Source organism: Mustela lutreola, chromosome 14, assembly GCF_030435805.1.
Source record: "Mustela lutreola isolate mMusLut2 chromosome 14, mMusLut2.pri, whole genome shotgun sequence".
Taxonomy (NCBI): Eukaryota; Metazoa; Chordata; class Mammalia; order Carnivora; family Mustelidae; genus Mustela; species Mustela lutreola.
In genome coordinates, this window is record NC_081303.1 from 75,579,494 (window position 1) to 75,597,402 (window position 17,909).

Consider the following 17,909-nt stretch of genomic DNA (forward strand, 5'->3'; position numbering starts at 1 on the left):
AGGGAGAAAAATGCTGGGAAAGATGCTGAGCCATGGAGTCCCTGCATCTGCATTTAGTATCCAAAGCTGATGCCAAAAGGCTGCCCAGCGAGGGTCTAAGGAACACAAGCCCTGAATCTGAGGAAGGAGCCGTTCCAAGCAATAACCATACATGGCTCTGAAACCTAAAAGGAAAGACGGGAGGCCCGAGATATCTGGGCTTGAGGACCGGCAGTAAAGGCAGAGACGGACGCATCCAACCCCAGCCCCAGACGGGGAATAAGAGCGTGGTCAGCCATGAGAGACTTGGACGCAGAACAAAGTGAAGCAGGGCCTGCGGGGTCAGGAGGCCCAGCGAGTCGGGAAGAAGCATGGAAACAGGAACTCAAGGAAGGAGACCCTTCGCCGCCCGAGGGCCTCCGCCGCACGGCCCAGCCCTCACCGTGCACGTTGTCAGGAGCCAGCCGATGATGGCCCATCGGGGCAAGATATCGGAACTCAGCACTTCATTGGACGGGTGGACGACCCCACAGATGTAGCGAATGAGGTCACAGCGCAGAGACTGACTGTCTGGGGTGGACAGGTACTGGCGCTGGAACCAATCCTGGTAACGCTTCTGTTGACCGAACCGCACCTGGAGGAAGGGGGCACTGGAGAGAAACTCGGAAGAAGCCTGGGCTTTCCGGGCAGACGGAAATGAGCGCCATTCAACACTGGGCTCGACCCAGACCTCAGTCTCTTCCCTCCATTCAGCACTAACTCACGTTCTCCTCTGGGGAGACAGAGACGTCCTGACTGAAATCTCCCGGGACTGAGAGACGCACCGAGACTCCTCCTCACTCACCTCTTCCCAGATGCCTTCATTCCCGCCACCCGCCTGATGTCCTGAACGCTTCCCCCAAGCTGCAGCCCAGTCCTGGCTCCCTTCTCCTGTTCTGGTCACCAAGGCTCCAGTCCTAAGCAACATCTTTTCTTATCCAACAGGGAGTGTTCCTTGCCAACAAGAGCAGAGCCTGTTTGCCCCAGGACACTGACTCAGCGCTTCTATCTCAGCAACCCACGGTACAGACCCTCCAAACCTTTCTGCAGCAACTCCTAAGTGCGACAGCAACACTAAGAGGAAATCTGGTTTTCTCCCCTTTTATTCCCCAAGTTCAACCAAAACAGAGTAGAAGGAATAAAAACAAAGATACAGGGGCGCCTGGGTGGCTCAGTCGGTGAAGCACCTGCCTTTGGCTCAGGTCATGATCTGGGAGCCCCAGGATCAAGCCCCAAATCCGGCACCTGCTCAGCGGGGAGTCTGCTTCCCTCTCTCCCTCTGCCCCTCAAACCCTGATCAGGCTCTCTCACGAGTGAATGCTCTCTCTAAATAAATACAGTATAAAAAATAAAAGAAAGATACATCCAGATCAACATCATCTAATAGAACTTTCTGCAACGCTGGTGCCTCCTGAGCCCTTAAAACATAGCTCACACAGCTGAGGTACTGAATTTTTAATTCTACGGAGCTTTGAGACTTTAGTTATTTAAAAAAATTCTTTTTAAGATTTTATTGATTTGTTAGAGAGCAAGTGAGTGAGCACAAGCACAGGGAGGTGCAGGCAGAGGGAGGAGCAGGCTCCCCTGTGAGCAGGGAGCCTGACATGCAGCTCAATCTCAGGCCCCTGGGATCATGACCCGAGCCGATGGCAGACACTTCACTGACTGAGCCACCCAGGGGCCCCCCATCCGCAATTTTGTTTTTTTTTTTAAGATTTTCCTAAATCGGAGCGCCTGGGTGGCTCAGAGGGTTAAGCCTCTGCCTTCAGCTCAGGTCATGATCCCAGGGTCCTGGGATCGAGCCCCACATTGGGCTCCCTACTTAGCAGGGCCTGTTTCCCCCCTCTCTCTCTGCCTGCCTCTCTGCCTACTTGTGATCTCGGTCTGTCAAATAAATAAATAAAATCTTAAAAAAAAAAAAAAAAAAAGATTTTCCTAAATCATCTCTACATCCAAAGTGGGGCTTCAACTCATGACCCCGAATCAAGAGCCCCACGCTCCACCAACGGAGCTTGAACTACTTTCAATCACAACCCCTGGCTAGCAGCTACCACCCGGGGGAGTGCCGATCTGGACGGCTCTCCTGGATGACTCGGGAGAACAAAAGTGGTCTAGGCCAGTGGCTTCCCAACCCCAGACTGGCAGTAGAGCTGCCATTGCCTGGAAACTCTGTTAAAAACACAGATTCCTCAAGCTGGTTCTCTGGGAGACTAGGATCTGGGAAGATGTATTTACACACCACTCAAGCAACTCTGCCATAACTCAGCCACGTGTGGAAACCAGCAGGCCAGAGTTCACGTGCAGCCAGAGGAACAGGGGCCTTCCCAGAACAAACACTCTACCCTTCTAGAGCATGTTCCACACTTGCAAATTCCATAATTTGTGTACGATTATTGGCTTAATGACAAGTTTTAGACACGCGGAAAGCTTCACAAGCGCTTGAGCTCGATGCACGTCTTTTACTCAACCCTGTATTCCCAGACTGCAGCATCCTGCCCGGTGCCAGGCAGACTGGGCCCCCACCTGACCACTCTGCTGGTCTGCACTTGGAGAGAAGCTCAGCCGAGGTGCAGCTTCTGTTCCTGCTGCAAAAGCTTAGCTTACCCGGGAGGTCATGAAGAGGAGCTTAGTTTCCATGTCTGGGGTCAGACGACATGCTAGGAATTTTCTGGATGTTCTTGACTGAAGAAGCTGCAGGATACCTGAACCAAGTGTGTAAGGGAAAAGAAAGAGGGAACCCTGAGGACTCGAGGAAAGGAGGCAGGTGGGGACCCTGGGCCGCGTTCTGATGGCCAGTGGTCTTGCTCTTGGGGAAATCCGACAACAAGACCAAGACAGGTCAAGCCCAGATGCGAGCAGGGGTTCCTTCCAGCATATGCCAACCCCATCCCCAGGACCCAGGTATATTACTTCTCTTCGGCTCCTGGCCCTCCGGAGCCCCTACTCACATTATTCCAGTTGGCAACATGTAGAAAGTTAGGGGGAAAACGGGAAACCCTGGCCTCCCTTCCTGCTCCTGATGGTCCACCCCTGGGTCCTGGGATCAGTGCGGCGCTACCGTATAAGGCACGGGCTCGAGAGTCAGACAGACCCGGATCCAAACCCTATCTCTGACACTCACTAGCTGTATGGCCTTGGGCAAATTACTAAATCTCCTTGAACCTCATTTTCTTCATCTGTAAATATGGAAAGTAAAATACCCATTTTATAGGGTTGACCTGAGGATTAAAAGAGTTAACATGCATGTGTCTAGCACACAGTAAGCACTTAAAACAACTCAACACATGTACAATATGAGAGCAACACGACATAAGGGGGAACCAGGCCTGTCCTCTCCTTCCTGACTCTCCAGGACCCAGAAAGCTGCTTCCATGTGCATACCAGTGTATAGGCACACACACGAATCTACATATACACACGTACAGGTTGGGTGGGGACCCCGAGAAGGGGAAAGAGCTGTCAGAAGGACCTTGTCAGGGAGAGGCACACGGAGACTCCCTCCCCTGAAGAGAATTCCGGCTAAGTTGGATCCTTCGAACTCAGAGGCAAGACTGCTCCCCGGGAGAAGCATTCTCTCCCAAGGCTAATCCCAGCTCCTCCACTGACTCAGTCTCACGAGCTGACCTCTGACTCCCCTGCTGGCCTCAGTGAGGCTAAGAAGTGGGTCATCACCTCCCAAGCCGAAGAGCTGCAGGGGAGGTCCATAGCCCTGGCTCAGTTTTTCTTAGGAGCAATGGCAGCTGGGGTCTGCCAAGCAGGGGCTGTCGGGAGTCCCAGGAATTATGCTCCACTCTGCCGTCGCCACATGCAGCTATACCTGGCTGGGCCTGCCCTGTCCCAGGCTTTCTGCATCCGGCTGCCAAAGCCTCTCCTACCCTCTGTATGAATTCAGCACACATCCACTGACTTCCCAGCTCCCAAGGGCAGGGAGCCCGGCTTCGTACTTACCTGTGAACTGAGGACTTAAGGCCTGAGGGTTGTGGATAATATCTTTCCAAAGCAGCTCAAACTCTGGTATCCGAGCAACGTTCTGAAGTAGTCTCACGAGGTCACGGCCAATCATCAAACACTCCATGAACTGGATGTGGAGGAGGAGGGAGAGAAGAAAACACAGACTGTTCACCAGCGGCAGGGAGGACCAAGGAGCAGCTCGTTCTAGGGAAGGAAGGAAAGAGGGTCCCAGGAACAAGAGGGTTTCTTCTGGAACCAAAGGGGAAGAGCTGGAAGCTGGGGACGGACCTCAGGAGGACAGGCTGCCGAGAACGACTGAAGCCAGGCACCTTCCACATGAATCTACTCCCCTCCCCTCGCAGAACGGCTGTGACCCAGATCGAGAGAGACCATTCCAAAAGGACAGGACAGGCAAGCTGAGCCCCAGACACCTTTCCCCAACCACCCACCAGTCCGAGAGAGCGGTCTGTGGTAACAGAAACGATCTCCGTTTCTGTGCTGTCCAAAAGGGTCACCGTTAGCCACACGTGACTAAGTCAACTAAGGAACTGAGTTTTTAAATTTTGTTTAATTTTAATTAACTTTAATTTAAATGGCCATATGGGGAGTGGCTACCAGAGTAGAGACCACAGCTCTGGGATCTCCCTCAGGAGATTTGACAGTGGACAGTGCCCACCTGACCATGGCCATCATGCAGGCGGGCAGGCGGGGAGGACAAGAGAACAGCAGCAGCCTCCGTCTGTGGTGTGCCAGAGTGTCTATGATATCGACCTGTGAAGCCCCTAGGATGCCAGCCCAACAGGCAGCCCCTCTAGGAGGCCGGGCTACTCCGCCAGGATCCCCCACCGCCCCCCTTCCTCTGTCTCAGAATGATGAAAAAGCACCATGCCTCAAACGAACCACCTCTCTCTCTGAAATGACATCTCTTGGCCTAGGTCACCTGCCAGAACTCACACAGATGTCCCAGCCCGGTTTCATACTCACCCGTTCCCGCAGCAGTGAGAGGCAGAAGTCCACCTCCTTCTGGCGCAGGGCCTGGAGCTGGGCGGTCCCATGGTGGTCCACGATGAGGCGGAGGTACGTGTAAACAGCCATGGCGATGAGGATGCCGCTCTTCAGCACCCACTCCCTGCAGGACGGGGGCACCTGGCACTGGGGCTCTGCCCGGGCCCGTTCACGCTCCCTGTTCACGCCCACATGCGGCTCTGGGGCCTCAGCGATGCCCGGTGATTAGCACTGGGAGGAGGCTCTTGGATTCCCTGAGTGCCTGCTACTACCTCTCTTGGACCATCAACTGCCTACGGGAGCAACAATCTCCCACTGCTCCTCCAGGCTCCCAACAGAGACAAGCACCGGATGAAAGCAACCTCTCTTTCCCACTGACCAACTGCTCGTTGGTTCACTGCTCAAGCGCTGAGCGCCCATCACTGCCTAGCACCATGTGAGGGACCGGGGATGGAGAGCATACCACAGCTTTCTCCAGCTCAGAGAGCAGGGGAGAGAGGTTCTAGAGGCATCCCTAAGTCATCAGTTCTTACAGTGTCACATGAGGACTGTCAGGGGATAAGACCCTTTGAGGGCCCTGGAGGTTTTAGGACACACTGTGTCAGCCCTCCCTGCCACTGTGCCTATTGTCAGAGGCCCACCATGCTACACGCCTTTCCTTGGACCTCCTTCTGGCCACTGCTTCCACTCACAGACAATGAGGCACCTGCCCTAAACCACAGTCTGAAAAGAAAAACACGATTGTGGATGGCAAAGCCTAACTTCCTAGGAGTTTTAGAACTTGCATGGGGTTAAGAGGGCAGTGAAGGAACTGTGTATATTCCCTGCTGCCGTGAACAGAGTCGGCCGGGGACGTGCTGGGTGGCTCAGCAGGCTGGGCGTCTGCCTTTGGCTTAGGTCACTATCCTGGGATTCTGGGTTTGAGCCCCACATCTGCTGCCTGCTCAGAAGGGAGCCTGCTTTTCCCTCTGCTCTTGTGCCCTCCATCTCAAATACATAAGTAAAATCTTAACAAAAATAGAAATAAAAATAAAGCCGAAAAGACAGTGAAGAGACGACAAAAACTCTGAGTACTGCCTCGAAGCACCAGAATGGGCAGGCGCGCCCCCAAGCAAGTAGCTGCAGGGCTTGGCGCCCCTGCTGGAAAGCAAGGAGCCAAGAAGTTTAATTAATCCAACCGGGCAACATCCTGATTCCGGAAAAGTGCTCAAGCCACCTAATTCAAAGCCTGGTCTTTTCCTTTCACAGAATGAACACAGGAGCCAAGGACAGAGGAGGCCCTCCCCCACCCGCTCCCTATCAACTCCGAGGCCCTAGAAACGCGGGGGAGGGAGGGAGGGAGGCTGTACAGGAAGGCAGCCCCCAAGACCTAGGGACTCACGTGCACCAAAGGACCTGAGTTTTTGGAGGGCAGGAGAAAAGGAGGGCGGTTATCTGTGCACGGAGACCACACTAACTGCCCAAATGAGGACAATGAGTTTCCAGGAAGACTGTGAGCAGAGGTGATGAGTGCATCTGAGTCCTGGGATGTGAGCACGGAGAGAGAGAAAGTGAAACCATCCTCGGGACACCAGGAAGGCAGAGAACCCGCCGGACTCTGCCGCAATCTCCCAGGTTGTGCGGTGGCAGCGAGCTGTGCCTGGGCGCTAGGTGGCGCTGCGAGGCTCCTGACCCAGGCCTCAGCTTGGCCAGGGCCCAGGGCCAGTGGGAAGGAGGGAGGAGGTCTGTCCTGAACCACAGGACACATGGCCACTTGCAGCCCTTTCAGACATCTGACTACGGTGGGGGCCTCGCACAGAAACCGACTCCGAAGTCAAGCAACATAGAGCACGGCCACTGGACCAGATCTCTCTGGTCCTGTACTTTGACAGGAAAGGGAAAGAATTAGCCAGAATCCCCATGCACCCCGTTATGCCTTCTACCACTGCAGCCTCCAAACCCAGTGTGCAGATCTGAGCTGTATTCCCAGGCCAGTTACCTCGGCCTCCCACGTGCCCCCCGCCGCTTCAGCAAAGGGGTCTGGGGGTTGGCTGGAGAGCCTCGGAAGGGAGAAAAGGGGCACCTGCCAGGCCGGGGCCACTGGCTGGTCCCACTCTGCTGAGCTCATTCTCCCCCATCTCCCCCCAAAGATAAACATTCCAAGGAGGTCTGGATCGAAAATAAACCCTTATCAGATGAAACCAGCGTTTCCCGGGCTCTGAAGTATTTCAGCAAAGCCTTTTTTCCCACCCCTCATCCCTTTGGGCCAGATCATGGCATCGACTCCTTCGGTTGCCTCTCCCTCCCCCACCTCACCCGTCCGAGCCCCAAGTGTTCTCAGGCCACCTGCCAGCCCTCACACCCCGACACCCTCACTTGCTCCTGTCACGGCTGACTCTACCTCTGTTCCGTCAAGATATCCAGGACACTCTCTGCCAACCAGATATTTTTTGCAGTAACATCGCCACCTGATTTCAAAGGGGAAGAAAACAAAAGAATGGCTCCGATTAGCGACTCCGCTAATCCCACACATTTCTTCAGCCTGTTTCTCCATCCCTGTTATCCTGTTACAGAAGTTCCAAGTGTTGGAAAAACTGCCTTCTGTTCAGTCAGGCTTTAGAGTTTCCCTTTTGTGTCCTCAGAGAAAGGAAGGGAAATTCTCAGTATTTCCAGAAACAAGAGCTGCGACTTTTCCACAGAGTGGGGGTGGGAGCAAGAATACCCTGACCCTGGAAAGGAAACGTCTGAGACAGAGACGTGAAGAAGGCCTGGCTGCAAGAGCGGGGGACATCTCAGACAGGGCCTGCGGGGCAGGGGACAGTGACGGTGGCCTCCAGCACTGGAGTGACCCAAATCCCAAGTCAGGCTCATGAATTGGCCTGCTTCCAGGTATTCTGGTCTTTGTGCCAGCGGTGGCACTCCCTGGGGCAGGAGGAACGTGTGGCGATGCCAGACGGAGTGGGAGCGCGAGAAGAGGGCCCCGCGGACCTGACTGGGGAGGAAAGGCCAGGAGGGAAAAGAGCCAGAACAGCGCTGCGCCTGCTCTCCAGCCCTCATTTAAAAAGTCAGTGCCCACACTGTCCGGAGGGTCAGGCACATCAGAACAGGACCACCCGTGTCCCAGGAATCCCCAAGAGGAAGCCGAGAACCGATGGGAACAGGGAGACGGCGAAGCAGCCAGTTTTAAACAGACACGTGTGTTCTTGGGAGCAGAAGAGGCCGTACAGGGATGCCTCGGTGGCTCAGTGGGTTAAGCAGCTGCCTTCGGCTCGGGTCATGATCCCAGCGTCCTGGGATTGAGTCCCACATCGGGCTCCTTGCTTGGCAGGGAGCCTGCTTCTCCCTCTGCCTCTGCCTGTGTTCGCTCGCTCTCCCTCTCTCTCTCTCTGACAAATAAAAAATCTTTAAAAAAAAAAAAAAAAGAAGAGGTAGTACAGGCAGGCCTCTTGGATATCTGAGGCTCAGACAGATGTCGCTGGTGCCAAGGAGATAACAAAACCTAAATGTCAGGGTCTCTTCTGTGACACAGTCCCTCTCTCAAACCGGCTCCCATCAGATGTCATAAATATTTGGAAGCAAGTGTTCAGAACCTGGGGTGGGGCCCAGGAAGATGTTGGGTTTCTGGAAGCATAATGTAATGGGAACAAATGATCTGCCCTCACTTCTCTTCCCATTCCTTCTGGATCCTTCCAGATCCAACACGCCATGAAACCCCAGAGTGAGGACTGGTTAAAAGAGTCCGACTGTTCTACGTCAGGCCCCATTTGGCAGAAAGGGGAACAAGGCAGATGTACCGCCTCAAAAGACCCCATGTGAGTTTTCCATTTCTTTCTCCCAGAAGAGGCCTGTCCCAGAAGGAAAGTCGAGGGGCGACGCAGGAACGGAGACGCCCAGGCACTTAACCCTTCTCCGCCGCCTGCCTCTAGCCTCCGGGCACTGTCCTTTCTTCTTCATGCGCCTGTCCCCAAACTCACCGGCAATCTGCTTCATGAACGTCATGCAGACGCCATCGGCCCCCAGGACCCCGCTCTTCACCAGTTCCCGCACCAACCACACCAACTGGAAGAGAGAGGAGAAGGCAGGTGAAGAGAAGGATCTCTGAGTAAGGGGTGAATCCACATCACCGTTTAGGTGTACAAAGGCAGGGGTGTGTCACCTCCGATTTCTCCTTCCCTTCCCTGGAGGAGACAGAGCCCATCGTCTAGTCACTCTGAGCTGAACCTCCCTTCTCCTGGCCTCACCTGAGTACGGCAGGTATCCTGCAACTTCAGGTACTTCTCCATGAGTATCTGGTTGATCTTATTCAGGACAATATTCATGCCGTCACGACTCACCAGAGCCAAGTCCCGGTAGCACTGTGAGAAGGAAGACTCATGAGCAGCTGGCCAACGGAGGACAGGCTCCCCTTCCTCTTAAATGCCACCCATGGGACTCAAATGACATCAGTGAAAGACCTTCCACAGGGCTCCTCCATCCCAAACCCACCCCTGGCCCTGTCACACAGGGTGGAGAGAAGAAACGGAGCTACTCTCTAAGAAGGCAGACAAGCCTGCTAAGAAAGCCACCTGGTTCCCCTACCTCCCTCCTGAAAAAGTGCTGCAATGTTCCATGTCACAAATGGAGCAGACCCAGGTGGAGCCCGTCTGCCTTCCACCTGTTGGGAAGGTCACTGCAGAATGGGTCTGGCTGACAGACCAGAAAGGACCCCAAAGAGGTTCTCAGACCTGTACTGACTCAGACGGATGAAGCAAAGAGCTAGGAGTATTAGGGAAGTGAACTGGGGACCAGGCCCCAGAAAGAAGGGGCAGGACAAAACTGAACCTCCTTAACTACACATCATTCTTCTTTTCTCTGGGCTGCCCTTTGCTTCCGCCAGGCCCTGAAAAAGCAGGGGTCCTTAAGCACATCCAACCCTCAAGAGATGAGGGATGGCAAGCCGACCTTTTCGGAGCACCCCTGCTCCCCTGCCCCGACAGGGCCCTCACCCTGGCTCTCCAGAGACTAGACTTCTGGAGGAATGCGTCTGGCGGCCTCACTGGCCTGCGGAGGCCCACGTTATCAGGGTCTCCGCTCGAAGGGGAAAAGCAGGTGCGTGTCACCCCACGGCCTGGGAAAACGCAAGGCAGCAGCAACAGTAGCACCTGTGATAAGCCAACACGCCCTGGGGTCACGCCAGCACATGTGGCCGCCCTTGAACCCCACAACCACCCTCTGAAATAGGTACAGGCACCACTGCTTTATTCCCACAGATGAAGCAACAGGGCTGAGAGGGTAGGTAACTCGGCCCAGGTCACTGAAGAGGCAGGAAGAACCAGAACCCAAGTTCAGGTGGTCCTGTTCCAGACTCCATGCTCCTACACCTCCGCACCAGCACCACCAACAGCGGCAAGAAGAAGCGGCTGCCAGGGAGCCAGGGGGCGGTGCAAGGGGGCTTTGATAGACCATACCCCTGCTTTCCTCCTCAGCCTTCAAAGAAAAGTGCTCCTACTCTCTGGCCTGGGGGTGAGGAGGGGCTCCTGAGAGGTTAACTACTGTTACTTTCTCTTGCCTCTACTGCCCTAAGTCAAACGTGTGATCTGATAAAAACACCAACACTCAGAGATCCCTCACAGGCCACGAACTCTTCATACCCAAAGGAGGATTCAATTCTCCTCTGACTCCATCTGAGATCAAAAGGTACAAGCGAGGGAGTAAGGGATGTGTAGGCTGCCCGGGGGACCACTGCCGACAAGCCAGTCAGTAAACCGGGGTTCAGCCCTGGAACCCTCTCTGGAGGTCTTACAGGACAGGCAGGGAAGGGGGTGCAGAGAAGAGGAGGGGGCAGAGGCAGGTGGAGAATCTATGTCAGGACAAAGACAGAGACCAGACTCACCAGAGAGGAGCCCTGTCTGTTCAATCAGAAGCAGAAATGCAGAATAGACCTCGGACAGGGACAGAGGACAGGTCTCTCAGGAGACACAGGGGAGAGCAGAGATGGGTCTGCCGAATCCCACGTGCCACAGTGCAGCTAACACGCAGCTCAGCACCAGGGACCGCATCCTGATGCCGCCAGTCGCCTCCCCAACCTCTGTGCCAGTTTTCTGAGTGGCTTGAAAGAGAAGTAGGTGGGGAACAAAAACAACTAAACCAAACAACTCAGTGGGGGCCACGGAAGAGCAGCAGAGAGTCTCAAAAGGAAAGGTAGCTGGATGGCAGGGAACTAGTGCTTCTGCCCCACCTGCTGGCAGGCGTGATTCTCCAGCCTGGGCCCACGCAGCCTCCGACCTACCTTTGTGATCAACAACTCCCAAGGCTGGGCCTGGACTCTGATGAAAAGGGACCTTCTCACTGACGCTCGACCTTGTCCTTTCCTCTGACTGCTAGAGCCTGGCCACTTGGCCTCCTGTATAGCCCCATGGCCCCCAAACGGCCTGCTCCCAGCTACGCAGCACAGACATCAAACAGAAATAAACTCAAAAACCATAAATACAAGAGCTGCCAAGACAGCAGACGAAAGTTAAGACAGTACAACTAGAAAAAAACTGACCCCACGCTGTTCTACTCTCCCCCAAAACCCAGCCTGCTTTTGTCCTTCACTGAGGGCTCGCGGCCAACCCACCCCTGTGCCACCGCCAAGTCCTAGAGAGCTGGCTGCAGGCGTCTAAACCTGCCCCGCGGTGCAGGCGGAGGCTCTCCAGCTCCTGCTTTCCCAGAGCGGGTTGTAATGTGCTCAAGACTCGACCCACGTCCACCAGTGCTCTCGGCTGAGAAGTTCTGCTCCGCCCTGAGGTTTCTGGTCCAGAGACAGAGTCAACCGCGAACAAACTCTTAAACACTTCCCTTGTTTTAAGCCGAAGCCTAAAACAATGCACCAGAATCCGTCTTTACCAGTAACTCCTACCTGAACCTTCTGCAGGACAGGACTCCACAAGAGAATCACCCTTTTATGGAGAAGGATCAAAGCACCTCAGAGACAGGTCACTAATCCTTCCCATACTCTGACTTGGCTCAAAGTCTCTCAACGAGTTACTACCAGCCAGATGCTCAGGAGCTTAACCCTCAGTTGTCCTCCGAACCCCCAACTCCACTGCTTTGTCTGAAAAGCCCTGACAGGGGCCTGTCCTCCTCATACACTCCGGGAAGGGATTTACTTGGAAATAGCTCGTGTGTGAACACAATCCTGGTGCAGGGGTCAACCAGCTATGAGGTCCAAGGAAAGGAAGGGCCTGGGCCACCCTCATGGGGCTGTCCCAGGTTAAAAAGACAAAGTGCCAGGGCGCCTGGGGGGGGCTCAGTCGTTAGGTGGCTGCCTTCAGCTCAGGTCAGGATCCCAAGGTCCTGGGATTGAGCCACACCAGGGGCTCCCTGCTTAGTGGGAAACCTGCTTCTCCCTCTGCCACTCCCCCTGCTTGTGATCCCTCTCTCGCCGTGTATCTCCCTGTCAAATAAATACCTAGTATGCTGCCACGTTCTAGTACCCTGCCACGCCTACATGGCCAAATTTGTGATTTCCTAAGCCTTTGCACTGGAGAGCGCTATGACCTTTCACTGACAGGCTAGACAAAGACCTAGAAACACCATGCACCCTCTGCCTCCTTCACGAGGGTTAGGGTTCACCCCAGCTGACGAAGATCCCACCATAAACAAGCCAACCCAGCAGGATACACATATCTGCACTAAGGTGACTACATGAGATATTAACTTTATTTATAAAAGTCTTTGCCAACTATTTATTTATTTATTTGACAGAGAGAGACAGTGAGAGAGGGAACACAGGCAGGGGGAGTGGGAGAGGGAGAAGCAGACTTCCCATTGAGCAGGGAGTCCAATGCTGGGCTCCATCCCAGGACCTGGGATCATGACCTGAGCCGAAGGTGGACACTTAATGATGGAGCCACCTGGGTGCCCCATCCAACCATTTCTTTTAAATAAGAGTGGTTAGACTGGAAGCTCCAAATTTGAGACATTCATTTGTCTTCAAGGAATCTTGGTGATAAAACCAGTATGAAAATGAAATGTCAAATTAACGCACCAAGGTCCCAGCCCAGAAATGGCCTGGGACCCTAAGGACCAGTGAGCACCTGCTGTTCTACCTCCTACCCTCACCCCAGACACTACCGCAGACGGCATCAGAGGACCACAAACTCCTCAGGTTGCCACAAATCTTCCCCTGAGGTGAACTCAATGCCAGAGGGGGCATGGCCATCCTGTCCTTGGCCCTGGGGATGATTTTCTTGATTCTCCCTGAACAGACGATAATGTCTCTGACCTCCAGTCATCTTACAGGTAAACTGGGAGCGGTATGGAAAGAGGGCACAAGGTCAGCAATCTTCTGAGAGGATTCAATGAGATCTTGTCTGGACGGAGCCCAACACAATGCTGGGCACAGAGCACGTGCGTCGTCTTCCATGCTTGTTCAAGGAAGGGCCAATAACAACACCAAATTTCTGTAGCTCCTCTCTGTTAATGTCATATCATTAATGCCAGATACCAGTCACACACTTCTAACCCATTGCCCCAAGAGTCCCAGGACACAGAACTGCTGGAAAAGGTAAATCTGGAGAGGAAAAGACAGAATTTCACTGCTTTATTATGGAAAGAGTGGAATTCAAAGAGAATATCCTTCCCAATCCCTCACCCCAGGCAAGGATCCCACTTTAACCATTCCACATAAAGGACACTCTCCTGGCTGTGAAGACCCCAGCCTAGTTTTTACACAGTAAAACAGTATTCCTGAGGAAACCTGGCTCTAGTCGGGTCCAGGGTCCTCTTGGTCACTACACCACGGCTGCATCAATCATCAACATTAAGCTGTGCAATCCCATGTGCCACAAAGTCAAGCCTACTTTCTATCCGCCTGTTGACGACAGAACCTGCAAGCTACAGGTCACGCTCTCGTGGCACGAACTCGCCATGGACTTGGCTGTACTTGCTCTCTTCCCTGGCTTAAATTCCAACTCTCATAACCCTGACCCAGCAGTCTATAATGTACAACACTTCAGATGCTTTTCCATCTCACAAATGCTTTTCTTGCCCTTTACCTTCAGAATCTAGATAGAGAAAGGATCTGAGTCAGAATGACCAATGTATTGAAAATAAAAAGAGAGTTGTAAGCTCATCAGGACAACAAGGTGATGGAGCTCTGGTCAACGGGTCTGGCATTACGCCAGCAAACCCGAGTCCCACCGCATCCTCAGACCGTCTGAGGGGCGTCTGTGGGTCCAGAGGAGGGAGTCTTACCTTCTGGGCTTGGGCAGGTTCAGTCAGGACAAGGGTGAAGAGGCCCAGGCAGACTTCCTCATGCTGGGGGGGGCCTTTGCACACCTAGGGTATGAGGAAGGAACAAACCAGTTGTCTCTCAAAGGAGGAAAGCTCCTGAGCGCAGTTTCTCCCAGAAAACTTGGGACTCCTGAGTAACCCACAAAGGAGAATCATTAACTCTTCTGATATCTCCTTCTCCTAAAAGCGATGATGAAGCGTCTGTTTCAGGAGAAAGGTGGGGCGCCAGGGTGGCTCAGTGGGTTAAAGCCTGACTTTGGCTCAGGTCATGATCTCAGGGTCCTGGGATCGAGCCCCGCATCGGGCTCTCTGCTCAGTAGGGAGCCTGCTTCCCTTCCTCTCTCTCTGCCTGCCTCTCTGCCTACTTGTGATCTCTGTCTGTCAAACAAATGAATAAAAAATTAAAAAAAAAAAAAAAAAGATTTTACTTATTTGTTTGACACACAGATAGCACAAGCAGAGGGAACAGCCAGCAGAGGAAGAGGAAGAAGCAGGCTTCCTGCGGAGCAGGGAGCCTGATGCAGCGCTGGATCCCAAGACCCCAGGATCATGACCTAAGTCAAGGGCGCCCACCCAACTGACTGAGCCACCCACGTGGCCCTAAAGAGTGTTTAAAATGGGAAAAAAGGGACACCTGGAGGCTATGTCAGTGGCGTGTGCAACTCTTGATCTTGGGTTGTGGGTTTAAGCTCCACATTGGATGTAGAGATTACTTAAAAATAAAATCTTTATTCTTCCTCTGCTTCTCCCTCTCCCTCTGCCTGCTGCTCCCTTTGGTTGTGCTCTGACAAATAAATTTAAAATTTTAAATAAAATAGGGGCGCCTGGGTGGCTCAGTGGGTTAAGCCGCTGCCTTCGGCTCAGGTCATGATCTCAGGGTCCTGGGATCGAGCCCCGCATCGGGCTCTCTGCTCAGCAGGGAGCCTGCTTCCTTCTCTCTCTCTCTGTCTGCCTCTCAGTGTACTTGTGATTTCTCTCTGTCAAATAAATAAATAAAATCTTTAAAAAAAATTTTTTTTAAAATAAAATAAATAAATAAAAAAATAAAACGAAATCTTTGGGATGTCTGGGTGGCTCAGTTGGTTAAACGTCTGTCTGCCTTTGGCTCAGGTCACGATCCCCGGGATCGAGCCCCCCATCAGGCTCTTTGCCCAGCAGCGAGCCTGCTTCTCCCTCTGCCTGCTGGTCCCCCTGCTTGTGTGCTCCCTCTCTTCCTTTCTCTTTCTGACAAATAAATAAATAAAAATCCTTAAAAAAAAACAAAACAAAAAAACAAAAAAAAATCTTTAAGGGCACCTGGGTGGCTCAGGTGGTTAAACATCCCACTCTTGATTTTGGCTCAGGTCTCAATCTCATGGGATCTCATGGGATCCGGGTGCATCAGGCTCCATACTCAAGGTGGAGTTTGCCTGAAAGAGTCTCTGCCTCTGCCTCTCCCCCAACTCGCGTGTGTGCACGCTCTCTCTTTCAAGATAAATAAATAAATATTTAGAGAAAAGAACACTTTAAAAAATAATAAATAAATAAATAAATAAAGCAGAAAAAAAATCCCACTGTAACACCTTTACCAGACCTAACGGCCTTCGAGAGGGAGGAGGCTGCAGAACCGTCCCGCTGTAACGGGCGTATACATATCAAGTGAAGACCTTGGGCAAATCATGGAGTCCTTGGTATTTGTAAGGTGAAGACAATAAATATACTATTAATAAAAAGGAAATACTAAAAAAAGAAAAAAGGAAATACTAAGCATTCACTATGTGCCTGGACTTACTGAGAACTTTACCTGTACTAACTATTTAAAATCCTTTCAATATCACAGATTAGGAAATATAAAAGGTCACAGGGCACCTGGCTGGCTTAGTCGATCAAACATCCAACTGGACTTTGGTTCTGACTCTTGATTTGGTCCTGACCTCAGGGTTGTGAGATCGAACCCTTGCATGGGGCTCTGTACTGGGTGTGGAGCCTGCTTAAGATTTTCTCGCTCCTTCCCCCTCTGCCCCTCCCACCGCAGGGGAAAAAAAAAAAAAAGGGAATGTGAAGGATTGAATATGTGAGAATAATTTGCAAAGAAAAAAGGTCACGACAGAACTAAGAGTTATTTTTAAAAGTTGTGAATTAAAGACACATAAGCTCCAAGGGCTGGACTCCCACAGCGAGATAGAAAGAGGAGCTAGGAAGTCTGGTTTGGGGAGCCGAGACATGCACTTCAGTCCCCTAATTCCCAGCCACTTAAGTCCTACCTTTTGGGCCACATCTCAAAGCTTCCAACGCAGGGGTAGCGGGTGGGGAGAGCGTCATACTCACGTGAGCATTGAGGGCGTCATTGGCTTCCCTCTCCGAGACGCCAGCGGTCATCGATGTCACAATGCTCATGCACCTTTCTAACCTCTGTGAAGGGGTGAGAAAAAGTTCAGAGTGTGTCATACCATCACCTATAAAGTATTTTTGACCCCAAAAACCAGGGCACCTGGGTGGCTCAGTCATTAAGTGTCTGCCTTAGTTAGGCTCAGGTCATGGTCTCAGGGTCCCAGGGTCCTGGGATCAAGCCCTGCATCAGGCTCTCTGCTCAGCAGGGAGCCTGCTTCCCTTCCTCTCTCTCTGCCTGCCTCTCTGCCTACTTGTGGTCTCTGTCAAATAAATAAATAAAATCCCCCTCCCCCAAAAAAAGTTGTCTCCAGACCTAAACTGCCTAGGTTTGAATTTAAAAAAAAAAAAGCTTCTGCCTTCGGCTCAGGTCATGATCTCAGGGTCCTGGGATCGAGTCCCGCATCGGGCTCTCTGCTCAGCAGGGAGCCTGCTTCCCTTCCTCTCTCTCTGCCTGCTTCTCTGCCTGCTTGTGATCTCTGTCTGTCAAATAAATAAAATCTTAAAAAAAAAAAAAAAAAAAAAAAAGAATCTGCTTCAGGGAAAAGAGAGAGCACATCTAAACTCAACTTGTGATCCCGGACTGCTACACGGACGTTCCTGGGACAAGCGGTAAAATCGGAGCATGTTCTGTAACAGCAGCATATCGAAGCTGAATGCCCAATCCAGACAACAGAGCAGCAATTCCGTTAACTGACGATCTCTGTTCTCAGGAAATAGACAACGAAGTATGGAAACCCTCACGGCTGCAACTGACTCTCAAAAGGCTGAAACCGTGTCTGTGCAGAGAAACAGTGTTAGTAACTGCTGAGTCCAGGTGAAGAGTCTGTGAGAGTTCTACGTATTTTAATTTCTCTAAGCTTGAAATAATTTTTTTTAAAGGTTTATTTATTTGACAGAGAGAGTGAGAGAGGGAGCACAAGCTGGGGGAGTTGGAGAGGGAGAAGCAGACTCCCCACCAACCAAAGAGCCCAGTGTGGGTCTCAATCCCAGGACTCTGGGATCGTGACCTGAGCTGAAGGCAGACGACGCTTAACAACTGAGCCACTCACGCGCCCCAGCTTGAGATTATTTCAAAATAAAAAGCTGTTAAAGGGCACCTAGGTGGCTCCGTGGGTTGAGCCGCTGCCTTCAGCTCGGGTCATGATCCCAGGGGTCCTGGGATTGAGTCCCGCATCAGGCTCTCTGCTCAGCAAGGAGCCTGCTTCCCTCTCTATCTCTCTGTCTACTTGTGATCTCTATCTGTCAAATGAACAAATAAAATATTAAAAAAAAAAAAAAGCTGTTAAAAAAAATTAAAGGAAGGGGAACTGGGTGGCTCAGTCATTAAG

General features: G+C 52.3%; 1 protein-coding gene across 1 annotated transcript in view; it reads right to left on the reverse strand.

Moving 5' to 3' along the window:
• Nucleotides 1-17,909, reverse strand: part of INTS3 (integrator complex subunit 3) — a 38,260-nt gene that overhangs the window by 13,621 nt on the left and 6,730 nt on the right. Inside the window, exons 2-10 of the mRNA XM_059146610.1 lie at nucleotides 16,519-16,602; nucleotides 14,173-14,256; nucleotides 9,195-9,308; nucleotides 8,928-9,012; nucleotides 7,355-7,421; nucleotides 4,954-5,098; nucleotides 3,967-4,096; nucleotides 2,623-2,720; nucleotides 422-613 (exon numbers count right to left, since the gene is read on the reverse strand). Coding sequence (XP_059002593.1) covers nucleotides 422-613; nucleotides 2,623-2,720; nucleotides 3,967-4,096; nucleotides 4,954-5,098; nucleotides 7,355-7,421; nucleotides 8,928-9,012; nucleotides 9,195-9,308; nucleotides 14,173-14,256; nucleotides 16,519-16,602 — 999 coding nt within the window. The remainder of the gene's footprint in view (nucleotides 1-421; nucleotides 614-2,622; nucleotides 2,721-3,966; nucleotides 4,097-4,953; nucleotides 5,099-7,354; nucleotides 7,422-8,927; nucleotides 9,013-9,194; nucleotides 9,309-14,172; nucleotides 14,257-16,518; nucleotides 16,603-17,909) is intronic.